Genomic DNA, 14902 nt, shown 5'->3' on the forward strand with positions numbered 1-14902 from the left:
ATCATTTCTTCTCCAAACCGTCTTGCATTGTCTTACACGTGAACTTCTGGGGGACCTCGCATTCAAACCATAAAACACTTAGATAACTAGTTTATGAAATATGGATCTTAATTTGCCTCTCCAAATAGCCAACAACACGTTTGTGGAGGGAAAGTATGAATGAATGGTTGAAGCAACGTACCTTAGGATATTGTATTCATTCATAGGAACAGGGGAAAATATAAATATGCACTCCCACTCCAAATGTAATTGATTTAGTATTATTCCATATAAAATATACTTTTATATTTTGCCATATGTTTTTCCAAATTTCATTCAAATTGCACACTGTATCCTACAGTTGCTTTTAAATGATTTACAAAGTTTTTAATAATATGAAATGCAAGTCACATGTGTATTCTTTGTTATTCTATATGATTTTTAAAATATTAACTAAAATTTAGGAGTACTATTTTATGTTATCTTATTTAACTAAATAAATAAATCTTGGATGTCTCAGAAAATATGATTAAAAATTTGTATAACATTAATTTAAATAGAAACACCATACATGTAACTCTTTGAATTTCTCAGGAGAGCATAAAAGACTTGAAGCAGAAGTAGATTTCTTTAATTAGTACCCTGTAAAACAAACAAAATTCTGTTTTGTTTTATAAGTTGAACTTTTACTCACCAGATTTTAGAATATTTCCATCATCAATACTGCCCCCTGGTGAACCAATCTGAAATGTACAATCTGGAGGCCTATGGCCAGGAAAGCACTGACAATTGCCAAAATTGTTACATATCTGAAACAGAAAAATGTGTAATTACTTTGGATTATCTTGGTCTTTATATCTGGTATAGGTGTTTGAATTACAAAGGATAATGAATTTTCATAAGATTTTTATGACTACATAAGAAATGGTAGAATGAGTAGTGAAATTTTGACAACATTAATTATTCAAATGGCAAAATCATGACTTACATGAAAGTATATTTTGTATCCCTCCTTCATCTTTTAAAAAAATGAAATTCAATCATCTTATATTATTTATTTGATTTGGAAACATTTGCTGTCACCATTTGGACATTTTCTATTTATGTACTTTATAATTCTTATACACATTTTGATAAAATAACTATCAATTGACATGGATACTATAATGTCTTATCCTAAACCCTTCAACATTTTATACTACTGATCAACAATTTGCATTTTATTTTACATGTTTTCTTAAACAAAATAAAACATCTGAAAAGAAAATATTAAAAATGAACAATAAATATAAATTTATGATAAATTTGCATTGCTAGAAGCTTATATTTGGCAGTTTTTTCATATTACTGATGCTTTAATATTTTATTAGTGTTAATTTTTATTTTAAAATTAAGCACATATTTTGTAACTGAAAGTGTATGAATTTAAAAGTGTATTTAGCCACTGAGCCCCATGTCCCACTAAAAGAAGTTTACATTTCATTCATACACATATGTATGTATTACATGTATTTATAAACACACATCTTTCAGCCACAAACACACATTCGTGTATTTTTGCCAAAATAATACCATAAACATATTTCTATCCCCGTATAAATGTGCAGAATTTGCCCACTTAAAAATTAGATTCAGAATATTCAGTAGTTTAGATATTTCTACAGAATTACATTGTGCATTTACCATTATTCTGTTAAACTTTTTAAAGTTCATTAAATTTTTAATCTCCCTTTCCTACACACCAAAAGAAATTTCAATTAAAAAACACTGAATTAGAGTCTTACATTTCCACAAAGTGGTCTCCTATGTTATATAGCCACACCCCAACTGTTACCTGTGAAGTGCACTGGCAATAAGTATTTTTTTAAGTTATAGATGGATGCAAAACCTTTATTTTATTTATTTTTATGCAGTGTGGAGGATCAAACCTAGTGCTTCACACATGCTAGGCAAATGCTCTACCAACTGAGCTATAACTTGAGCCTGGCAATAGGCATTTTTTTTAAAATTTTTTTTTATTGGTTGTTCAAAACATTATAAAGCTCTTGACATATCATATTTCATACATTAGATTCAAGTTGGTTATGAACTCCCAATTTTACCCCAAATACAGATTGCAGAATCACATCGGTTACACATCCACATTTTTACATAATACCCTATCAGTAACTGTTGTATTCTGCTACCTTTACTATCCTCTACCATCCCCCCTCCCTCCCCTCCCATCTTCTCTCACTACCCCATCCACTGTAATTCATTTCTCTCCTTGTTTATTTTCCCATTCCCCTCACAACCTCTTATATGTAATTTTGTATAACAATGAGGGTCTCCCTCCATTACCATGCAATTTCCCTTTTCTCTCCCTTTCCATCCCACCTCATGTATCTGTTTAATGTTAATCTTTTCTTCCTGCTCTTCCTCCCTGCTCTGTTCTTAGTTGCTCTCATTATATCAAAGAAGACATTTGGTATTTGTTTTTTAGGGATTGGCTAGCTTCACTAAGCATAATCTGCTCTAGTGCCATCCATTTCCCTGCAAATTCTATGATTTTGTCATTTTTTAGTGCTGCGTAATACTCCATGGTGTATAAATGCCACATTTTTTTTATCCATTCATCTATCGAAGGGCATCTGGGTTGGTTCCACAGTCTAGCAATTGTGAATTGTGCTGCTATGAACATCGATGTAGCAGTATCCCTGTAGTACGCTCTTTTAAGGTCTTCAGGGAATAGTCCCAGAAGGGCAATAGCTGGGTCAAATGGTGGTTCCATTCCCAGCTTTCCCAGGAATCTCCATACTGCTTTCCAGATTGGCCGCACCAGTTTGCAGTCCCACCAGCAATGTACAAGAGTACCCTTTTCCCCACATCCTCTCCAGCATTTGTTGTTGTTTGACTTCATAATGGCTGCCAATCTTACTGGAGTGAGATGGTATCTTAGGGTGGTTTTGATTTGCATTTCTCTGACTGCTAGAGATGGTGAGCATTTTTTCATGTACTTGTTGATTGATTGTATGTCCTCCTCTGAGAAGTGTCTGTTCAGGTCTTTGGCCCATTTGTTGATTGGGTTGTTTGTTCTCTTATTGTCTAATTTTTTGAGTTCTTTGTATACTCTGGATATTAGGGCTCTATCTGAAGTGTGAGGAGTAAAAATTTGTTCCCATGATGTAGGCTCCCTATTTACCTCTTTTATTGTTTCTCTTGCTGAGAGAAAACTTTTCAGTTTAAGTAAGTCCCATTTGTTGATTTTTGTTATCAACTTTTGTGCTATGGGTGTCCTATTAAGGAATTTGGAGCTGGACCCTACAATATGTAGATCGGAGCCAACTTTTTCTTCTATCAGACGCAGAGTCTCTGATTTGATATCTAGCTCCTTGATCCACTTTGAGTTAACTTTTGTGCATGGAGAGAGGAGGGGATTCAGTTTCATTTTGTTGCATATGGATTTCCAGTTTTCCCAGCACCATTTGTTGAAGATGCTATCCTCCCTCCATTGCATGCTTTTAGCTCCTTTATCAAATATAAGATGTTGTAGCTTTGTGGATTAGTCTCTGTGTCCTCTATTCTGTACCATTGGTCCACCCTCCTGTTTTAGTACCAGTACCATGCTGTTTTTGTTACTATTGCTCTGTAATATAGTTTTAAGTCTGGTATCGCTATACCGCCTGATTCGCACTTCCTGCTTAGAATTGCTTTTGCTATTCTGGGTCTTCTATTTTTCCATATGAATTTCATGATTGCTTTATCCATTTCTACAAGAAATGCCGTTGGGATTTTGATTGGCATTTTAATATACAGTTTGGAAATTAGGATTAGAACATCACTTAAGTATGATTTTAAATGTATTCCACAAAGTCCCTTTGTAAATTAATTTATATTTATTTAAATAACATGAAACAACAAAGGATATCATCATTTTATTTTTACTGGTATGAAAAGATGATCAGACAGAACCAAAAAAAAAAAAGGTAAATGGTATTGGACAGCTTTTCTGCATTGAAGAAAATCTTGACATAGACCATGTGAGCAGACTAACTTTCCAATAGGAAAACTGAACAAATCCATCAAATCTCAAACATTTATTGGCTATATTTATAATCCCCCCAAAATATTCATAACAATAAAAAGAAAGAAAGAAAAAGGAAGAAGAAAGAAAAACGATAGAAAGAAAAGATATAACATTCTGTAAAGTGTAAAGAGACTAAAACTAGCATTCAGGACTGAAAGCATCAGGAAAATATAATAGGGGCTCAGAATTTGGGGATAAAACTGAAATTTTAAAACTTTAGTCAACAAAAGGGACCATTTATTTGGAAGGGCACATTTTTTTGTAATTTTAATACATAAGAACTCTAAAATGCGTATCTCCTACGTATATTTTCCCTCTACACTATAATTAAAATGGTACTGCAGCATCTCCCAAGCCACACTAACATAAGTGAAAGAACACCTGACATAAAGTAGCAAACTTAGATATAGATTTAAATGTTAACAATTTTTAAGAGACAAAATTAATATAATGCATAGAATCCCTTATAATATCAGAGATCTTGACTTTCAAAATTGCCAAACAAAAACAAAATTTAGAGGTAAAAGGTGGAGGGCCTTCTAAAGTATGAAAAATGGTTGATTTAATTGTGCATACAGGGAAAAATAGTTTTATTTTATCAGCTGGGTGTGGTGGCAGATGCCTGTAATCCCAGAGACTTGGAGGTGGAGGTAAAAGGATTGCAATTTCAAAGTCAGCTTCAGCAATTTAGGTAAACACTCAGCACTGTAGTGAGACTCTGACTCAAAAAAAAAAAAATAAATAAAATAACATGACTGATGATACAGTTCAGAGGTAAAGCTAACTTGAGTTCAATCCCTACTACCAAAAAAATAATTATAGTTACAATTTTAAAAAATAAAGTGATTTATCAAAAATGAAAGGAAGCTGAGTGCAGTGGTGCATGCCTATAATCACAGTGGCTCAGGAGGCTGAGGAAGGAGGATCTTGAGTTCAAAGCCAGCCTCAGCAAAAGTGAGGCTTTAAGCAACTTATTGATACCCTGTCTCTAAAAAAAATACAAAATAAGGATGGGGATGTAGCTCAGTGGTTGAGAGCCCCTGAGTTCAATCCCCGGTACCTAAAAAAAGAAAAAAAGAAAGGAAAAAAAGGGAAATTTAAGAAATAAGTGTTCTGTGATGTATGAAACAACAAGCATATTAATTAATAAAGACTTAGATGTTAAAATGGATTAAAAAGTGAAACTTAGGAAATAGATCAATTCATATATTGGCAAATTCAAAATAAGTATGAAGAATGGACAATTCAAAAAACAAAATAATAAAAAATAAGATATAAAGATATATCTGGCACATATTAGGTTTTGGAACATATTTAAATATACAGAAAATACATTAATTTTTAAATAAAATGCAAATAAGCAACTCATGTTAGAAGAATTTTAACCTAAATGGATCAACAACTAGTAGGAGAAAATGAAAACTATAGTTAATTATCTAAGTCCTATAGAAAGAGAGGTCATAATTCACTAATTTTGACCAATAGTTTTAGAATGAAATGTCTATATCCTTTAAGCTTGACAAGATCTGAGAAAGGTATGATAGAATGTTTTCCAAATCGCTTTATAGTAGTATCTCCAAATTTTTCACATCATGTTATAACTTGATGTTTGTTAATACCCAATTAGTTAAATGGAAAATGATTAGGAAATTATATTTTCTCTAAATAATTATATTAAAAAAGATAAATTATAAAATATTTGGGAATACATTAAATATTGCATCTATATATGCAATTTTTTTAAAATTTAATAAGTCTAATCTTAGATTTATAATAAAACACATAAACCAAAACTATGAGCTTATGTTGATAAAACTAAATCCACTCTGGATTTTAGTAATCAGGTCCACAATATTTCTGCAAAAGGAAACTATGAAGCTTCTGTTGTGAAAAATACCATCACCATCATTTAACCAAAAATTCAGTTTTAATTAAAAATTACTAACCATGTAAAACACAGAATTTTTTTAAATAAAAAGGCAATTTAAGATGATCTAAAGAGGAAACAGCAAAAAATAACTTTCCAGTAACTGTGTTAATATGCTCAAGAAAATGATGAAAAATCTACAAAATAAACAAAACCCTGGAGAATTTCAAAACAAATCCAAATCCACCTGGAGCAATCAAATGGACATTCCTGAGTCTCTATGTTCAAGAACTATGAAAAGTGTGCAAATAATTATTTATCAAAGAAGTGAAAATGCAACCTCAAATTTGTAATACCATTCTACAACCACCAGAATACCCAAAATGAAAGAGATACAGATATTTAAAGGAGTATAAATATGTCAAGCCACTTTTTGATATCATTTATTAAACCTATAGATAGCCTCTGAAGATACAGGGAAAGATAAATTTGGTTTCACCTGCTGAACTCTCACAATACAGTCAGCACAGAAAGCCTCCATGACTACTGATGTGTGGGTGTATTTCCTCCTCACACCAAGAAAATTCTCCAGGGGATAACACTGCAAGTCTTCTAATTCATTTTAATTCTCACACTATATCTCATACTATTGGAGACACTGTCACATTCCACAGGTTGAAGATTCATTCCCCAAAGACAGTTCCCTCATTTCAGATGCCAGGTACAAAACTAGCTTTTAGAACTTCTGGCCAACTGGTTATAAATTAGATTTACCACAGTCACATCCTAGGATCAATTAATTTACTATAATGGCCCACAGAACTCATGTAAGCATTTCATTATAGTTACCCATTTACTATGAAGGGCATTTTAAAGGATATAAATGAACAGCCACATGAGCAAGATGTATAGGGCAATCTCTGGATTCATCCTGAACACAGGAGCTTCTGTCCACATGGAGTTGAAATATGTCATTCTCCCTGCAGATGCATGATCTCTCTAAGTCCAATCCTTTTGGATTTTTGGTTTTCTCAGACAGGCATGATTGATTACATCCCTGGCCTTTGGTGTCCAAACTCTCCCCTTCCCAGAAGTTGAGAAGTGACTTGAAAGTCCCAATCCTCTAATCATGTCTTCATCTTTCCATTGAGCGGTCTCTATCCTGAAGCTAGAGTTCCTGAGCTACCAGTTTTCTCATTAGATCCATCAAACCAGAGATGCCAAGATTTTTAGGAGCCATAAGCAATGAAACAGGGAAATTTAAATCCACATGTTAGGAATCAGAGAAAAAGATCAAATATATATTTAAGAGCAGCACATGTGTCTGTGCTATGACAATGATTTCATTCTTAGTTCTGTTATGGACAAGATTGTGTTCAACCCATCAAATTTGTATCCTGAAATCCTAAACAGCACTACCTCATAATGTGAATATCTCTGGAGATAAAAATGGTGGTTAAGTTAACTTGGGTCTTTCAGAGTGAGCCTTAAGGTAGTCTTTCTTGCATCTTTATAAAAAGGAGACATGAGCACATACAAAGAGCCACTGAGAGGTGTGCATTCAGAAGAAAGATCACATGAAGGCATCAAAGAAGCAGCCATCTTCAAGCCAAGGAAAGAGAAAACAGAATTAAACTTTGTTGACAACTTGATCTTGGGCTTCTAGACCCAAAAATGATGACAAAAATATATACCTGGTTTTTAATCTAGTCAGATGTGATATCTTGTTATGACAGCCTGAGCAAACTAACATTTATGCCAAATAGAAATAGTATATGTTCACCTAAAGATGTGAATAAAAATCTTATTGCATCGTGTCTGGTAATAATAACAAAGCATAGCATAATGTAAAACTGGTAACTGCCAAAATGCCCACCAATAGTAGTGCAATGGATGGTGACATACTTGCACAATAAAAATATACTAAGAAATAAGACTGAACCAAAAATTTACATGCAATAATATGGATAAAATTTAAAATAATACAAATTTTTTCATGCCAGAAGGCAACAGTTTTATAAATTAAATTTACATAAAATTCAAAATCAAGTTAGTAGCTACGTTTCCAGGAAACTCTTGACTAGAAGAAAGAGTACTTGACAGATGCTAATAATATGAGACAATTATGTGATCCAAAAATAATTTATATATACTTAATATTTTTGAAAAGATTTAAATGAAGTTGCTATGTTCTAAGAAACTTGCATTATCAATGGAGAATGGAAAAAACACAAGACATTTTTATGAGAAAATACAAAAACCCATGGTAATCAATGAGAGTAAAGAATTTTCTTACCTTTAAACAAAGGAAAAAGTATGACTTAATTGGAAATCTCACCACACAAGAAAGAAAGCAACAATACATAAAAAAATTTTTAAAGATCTGACTACAAAATAAGTGATGTAGTAGACATTTTAATTAGTTTGATTTAATTATTCCACATTATGTACATATATTGAACATAACATTATACCCAGTGAAATATATAATTAAGATTTGACACTTTAAAATAATATTAATAATAAAATGGAAGCACATACATATGAGATTTCAGTATATGTTAATAATTACAGTACATATATGTTTAAATACAAAGACTGACAGTTAAATTAGAAAATCTATGATTCTTAGACAAATCTCAAACATGAGGTAGGGAAAAGGACTGAAAACCTATATTATGCAAATACTTGTTAAAAGAAAGCTAATATATGTAAATGGACAATGCAAAGTAAAGCAAAATAATTGAGAAAATATAAAAAATTAAGAGGTTTATTAGTAAAAATGTAAAATTTGTTAATTGATTTGACTATGTCACCTCAAAACTATACAAGGAAAAACGGATAGATTTATGGAGAAAAATAGTCACCTCCAAAATAGTAATGGGAAATTTCAATTCTGAGAGTGAACTTATCCTATCAGAAACAAATGAAATAAGAAGAAAAAAATAAAGCATAAGAGACAAATAGAATAAACTTGAATTATACATATGTATATATGTTTGGTTTAGTGCTAGGGATCATACATATTAGGTAAGCATTCTTCCACCAAGCTGCATCCCCAACCCAGCTCTTTCTTAATGCACATTGAATTAAGGATCTCACAATATATACCAACGTTAATCATACACTCATGTTGGGAGCTGCCACACAGGAGTGAGCACGGACCCTTAGCCTTGAACAACGGAGGTGTGTGGGACTGGCTTCCCATCTGGACAGCAGGTGGACCCCACCTCTGTTCCAGGGGAATGATGCTCTTGGACTGGGTATCACCCAATGAGACTGGGCTACACCCCCCCTGAAACCCAATCCCTTGCCTCATTTGGGTGGAACTTCCTCAAGTGTCTTTCCCTCAATAAATAGGGCTTAAGATGTTCTCTCTCTCTCTCTCTCTCTCTCTCTCTCTCTCTCTCTCGCTCTCTCTCTCTCTTTTTGCCAGCCTCCCTTGTAGGACAGAGGCACCATCTCTGAACCCCAAGAAAAAGGTATTTTCTCTGACTCTGTGTGATTATTTTGTGCCAGCCCAATTCACCTGGAGTGACCCTGACTGATTTAGTCGAATGTTGTGGCACTCATACACTGGGACATAAATTAAGTCACAACAAATTTTAAAACATCGAATTAATTTAGTTATGAACTAAAGGTAGATCAATAAGAAATAAGTAACAAAAGATAAATGGTTTTACTTCTCATATGGAAGAGTGCATTTCTCTTTTTAATAATTATAAAGTGTAAATTTTGTACAAAATAACAATAGCAAAACCATAGCAACAATAACAATAAAACAGTGGTCCCTATAAAAGGCACAAACACTTGCAAAGTAGTGGAATGTTGGAGGTGGAAATTATCCATATGGGAAGGGCTTTACACTGTAGCAGTTTTTCTCTTTTCTTTTTTTTTGACTGAATCAATCTATTTTTGCTTAGGCTGACCTCAAACACCTGGAGTCATGCAATCCTTCTTGGTATAACACTGCCCCTGGCTTGGTAGCCACTTTAATCGAGGACAGCAACACTCACAGAAGTAGTGGGACAGCTAAAATCTTATGAAAGTCATAATAATTGAGGACAGAGGAATCCAAACTCTCTCTATAAATTCAGCCCAAGTTTCTAGATAATCTCTGAATAATTATTATGAAAACTGTATGTGGGATAGAAGAGAAATATTCAATTCCAAATCATGGAAGATTCTGAATTATTCTCAATTATTGACAACTAGACAATTTTTAAGACAGTAGAGACATAGATAATCTCAAAATAATTACCAGTTATGTAGACATAGATGTTATTTATTGATCTTTAATCCTATGACTAATGGGTACAAACTATTTTCACAGGTACATGGTATAATCATCTTTTCAAATGTACACAATATATTCATAGGACATATGGTATGCCATAAAGAAAGTGATAAAAGATTTAATAGAAATAAAAACAGAGGATATTCCCTGACCATAATGGAGTCAATAACAATTATTTGGAAAGAGCTAAACATTGTGGCAATAAATGCACTTCTAAATAATCCACTGTTCAAAGAAACAATCAAAAGGAAATAAAAATTGATAGGTGATGACAATAAAACAGTAAAAATTTAGAAATTCAACTAAAGCAAGGGAAATTTATAGTTTTAAATACTTATTTTATAAAAGAAAATCTTAAAGTCAATGATCTAAGGTTAATCCTAGTGTCATAAAACAAAGATCATAATAAACCATCAGCCTAGTTTTTATGAGAGCTCTAGGCCTCTTGCTAACCTACATTCCACAGCCTCCTTTGGAAATTTCTTCAAATAAAGAAAACTAACAAATTTCAAGGTTACATTCCTTTTCAGGAAAGTTTATAATTGATAATTGATTTTAAAACCTTGAATCTCTCACTCCAACTTGGGTCATTTTTAACAAGTCATTTCATCTTTAGGACTTCCTAAACAGCTGAATGAAGTTTTTATTGGAAACTGCTTTGTAGCTCAAATGCTCCCTGACCATGTCCAAATCTACTTTTTTTGGCCTTTCTTTTCACATATATTTATCTTTAAAGAGCACTCTCTTTCATTCTGCAGAATTATCTCCGTCTCTTCAATTGCTGTCCAGTAAACACAATTAGTAATAGTTGTGAGCATTAGTGATCTGAGAAAATGATATCAAGTTGGTCTTTTGGGGGTGAGTAACTTAAACTGTTCAGGTTTCATTGAAGACCTTGAGAGAGCATAGACAGCTTTTGTGATGCAGTGACATTTCTATTACTAAAATATTTATAGTTGTTAAATTGAAATGGTATACCAATGGAAGAGAATGAATTAACCCAGATGCTATGTTATGCATTTGAGATATGTGAGGGAAATAATGTCTAAAGGAAAAAGTAATTTGATAGCTGTTCCCAAGCTTGGTAGCAATTTGAAAAATGTGATTTTAAAGCTGAGCAAGAATAATAGTGACAGTAGTATGCCAAGTATGGATAAATTTGCCTCTATCTTTGAATAATTAACTGCACATGGAATACCATGTTTCCTCTTCTGGTTAAAGAATATTTCTGTACTCCAAGTGTGTGGAGTTGTTTCCCCTCATCTTCTTAGCAGAAATCAATGCGATGACATAAAAGTTCAATTCAATTCTGCTACTAACAAGAGATAACAGACTGAGTGTAAAATAGTGACCTCCTGAAATATGTGATATCCTTACATTCCAGACTGAGTAAGAAGATCCGTCCTCACCATTGTAGGTATGCATTATCTAATGAGTTAAGTATATTAACAGAGCAAAAGATGGGGAAAATGTGAAATCTCTTTCTGGAACCCCTTTGCTTAGATATTTTAGAATCAAAACTCCTTGTTCGAGGGCTTTTGAACTAAGGTTGCTTTACACTACCTATGTTTTTTTTGTTGTTGTTGTTCACTAGTTGGAAAATGACAGACTGAACTTTTTGGCCTTCATAATCAGATAGCCAATTCCCATTTGTTCTGATTTTAAATTTTGTTTTTGTTTTGTTTGGGTTTTGAGGAGGAGAAGGGACAACCTGATATATCCCATTATATGTGTGTTACACTTTCATATCTGTTTTGATTAGCTTTTTTTTTTTTTTTTTTTTTGGCTGCTATGACCAAAAGACCTGACCCAAACAATTTTAGAGGAGGAAACGTTCATTTGGGGGCTCACAGTTTCAGAGGTCTCAGTTCAGAGATGGTCAACTCCATTGCTCTGGGCTAGAGGTGAGGCAGAACATTATGGCAGAAGAGTGTGGAGGCGGAAAGCAGCTCAGGACATCACATCAGAGAGAGACAGAGAGAGTTGGGGTGGGAGGGGAGAGAGAGAGAGGGAGGGAGGGAGGGAGGAAGGAAGGAAGGAAGGAAGGAAGGAAGGACTGACTCTGAAGACCAGGGACAAAATATATATACCCAAAAGGCATGCCCCAATTGACCTATCTCCTCCAACCATACTCTATTTGCCTATAGTTACCATCCAGTTAATCCCTATCAGAGGATTATGAACTGATTAGGTCAATATTCTCATAACCCAATAATTTCACCTCTAAACTCTCTTGTACTGTGTCTCTCATGAGTTTGTGAGGGACACTTTCCCTCAAGACATCTTTCCTATTGTTCATATGTAAACCATAACATTGTACCCCTGGCCCCCAAATGCTCATGCCAATTTCACTATGCAAAATACATTTAGTCCATTTCTAGGAGTCCACATAGTCTTAATAGCTCCATAAATGCCAAAAGTCCAACTCCAAAGTCCCCTCTGAGACTCAGAGCAAACACTCAGTGTGAGCCCATGTAAAAATCAAAAGCAAGTTACATATATCCAATATATAAAGGCAAAGAGTAAACATTTACATTCTTCAAGGGAGAAACAGGAGCATAGAAACAAGGGATGGGACCAAAGCAAGACAGAAATCCAGCTAGGCAAACAAGTCCTGTAACTGCCAATCCAGCATCTGGGGCACATGACATCATGATGTTCTCACCAAAGGACTTGTGTAGATTCCCCTTTATGGATTTGCTAATTGTAGCCCAAATGGCTTCTCTCTTGTCTTATTTCTTCTTGATTCCTTCCTGAAGCTGACCTCAGCAGACTTTCCACTAGTTCTCTTAAGCTTGGGAATCTCCACTGTAGCTTCAGCTTCCTTTTCACTTCTTCATGCATTGCCTTCTCAGGGGCTGCCCAAACTTACTGCACTTTTCCTAAGTCCTGGGCTTTCCTTGGAAATCTGTGTAAGCCTCCATGACCTCTGAATTCAGCATCTTGTAATTCTGAAGAACCAGCCCCACATGGTTGATACTAAAGTCTGCCACCATCTTGAAAAGTAAGCAAGTCTCTAGGGAATATGGCTTCAGTAGGCTCTGAGTGCCTAGGTGACTAAATATAGTGAAATAAATTCCTAGGACCCCTGTGCAAGCAGGGTGCACCATTGTCTTTCTCTCTCTCTCTCTCTCTCTCTCTCTCTCTGGAGGAGGAGGAGGAGGAGGAAGAAAAGTTGATTTGGAGGTTCATGGTTTAAGAAGTCTCAGTTTCCATTGATCACTTCTCAAAAAGAATTTTTACATTTATACCTTTGAGCTTAAGATGGGTGTGGTCATGCCAATTCCTGAGTTTCCCTCAAGACATCTTTCCTATTGTTCTTAAGTATTCAGTGTTTCTTTAGTGACTATAATCCATTTAACAACCACAACTTCCTTAGCCCCAGTTTTACTTGCAATTTCTGGGAAAACTCCAAGTTTTTCAAATCTCCCTGCTCTACTTTCTGCTCCTGATTGTCATAGTATACTTGGCTAAAAGCCACCAGTAATATCCATGCCATTGCCTAAATGCTATGCTGTCTGGAAATTTCTTCTTCTAAATTAAGAAGTTCATCACCTTTAATTCAGCCTCAGGAAAAGTCTCAGGATATGGGCAAAGTGCAGACAACTTCTTAGCCAGAACACCATATGAATGGTCTCTAGTCCAATTTTCAGTGGAGTCTTTTTTCCCCTCTGACACCTCTTGAACCCAGTCTTTACTGTCCATAGTCCTATCAGCATTCTGGTCTTTTAAACTCCCACCATAATTGCTCTTTAAGCTCTGCTTATGCAATCTGAAGCTTTTCCAGTTTTTACCTCTAAGCTTCTCAAAATTCCTTCCTTCACAAACCAGATCCAAAGGCTTTTAAACCACATGGTCAGGTTAGTCACAGCAATGGCCCCACTTCCCACTTCTCACTGCTGTGACAAGAAACTGTGTCAACAACATTTTAGAGGAGGGAAAGTTCATTTGGGGGCTCACAGTTTCAGAACTCTTAGTTCTATTGCTCTGGGCTAAAGGTAAGGCAGAACATCATGATGAAAGAGTGTGGAAGAGGAAAGCAGCTTAGGACATGGGAATCAAGAAGCAGAGAGAGAGCCTCCTCTTACCATGGACAAAATATATACCCCAGTGGCATGCTCCTAATGACTCACACCTCTTCCAGTCACATACCTGCCTAGAGCTTCCATCCAGTTAATCTCTGTCAGGGGATTAATGCACTGATTAGGTTAAGAATTTCATAACCCAATAATTTCATCACTAAACTTTCTTACATTGTCTTACACATGAAGTTTTTGGGAACACAATCATGTCTAAATCATAACAACATCTTTTGAAATTGTCTCACAATCCTTAGATTTTTTTTCCTGTTTAGTTGTTTTTTTCCCTTTTTACATTTTAGTTTTGGAAATTTCTATTGACATTTCCTCAAGCTCATCAATCACTTCCTCAACAATGTTCAGTTTATTGATGAACCCACCCAGGGCATTCTTCATTTAAGTTAGTTTTTTCTTCTTTTTTCTAGTATTTTCTTTTAATTATTTCTTAGATTTTCTATCTCTTTTCTTACATTATCCATCTGTTCTTGCATGCTTTCTCCACTTTCCCCCTACATATTGGGTCATATTTGTTTTAAAAACCCAGTCTGATAATTCTGATCTTTCAGCCAGTTGAGTTCTGGTCCTTGTTATACCTTGTTATTTCTCTTAAAGTT

The 14902-nt window shown here is 34.4% G+C and overlaps 1 protein-coding gene across 1 annotated transcript in view; it reads right to left on the reverse strand.

Annotated features, from left to right (window-relative positions):
• Positions 1-14902, reverse strand: part of Adam18 (ADAM metallopeptidase domain 18) — a 78891-nt gene that overhangs the window by 13783 nt on the left and 50206 nt on the right. Inside the window, exon 10 of the mRNA XM_058573112.1 lies at positions 674-788. Within this exon, the coding sequence (XP_058429095.1) occupies positions 674-788 (115 nt within the window). The remainder of the gene's footprint in view (positions 1-673; positions 789-14902) is intronic.

The sequence above is a fragment of the Marmota monax genome, unplaced genomic scaffold (genome assembly GCF_021218885.2).
Source record: "Marmota monax isolate L192 unplaced genomic scaffold, Marmota_monax_Labrador192_F-V1.1 WCK01_AAM20220418_F8-fsc00871, whole genome shotgun sequence".
Classification (NCBI taxonomy): Eukaryota; Metazoa; Chordata; class Mammalia; order Rodentia; family Sciuridae; genus Marmota; species Marmota monax.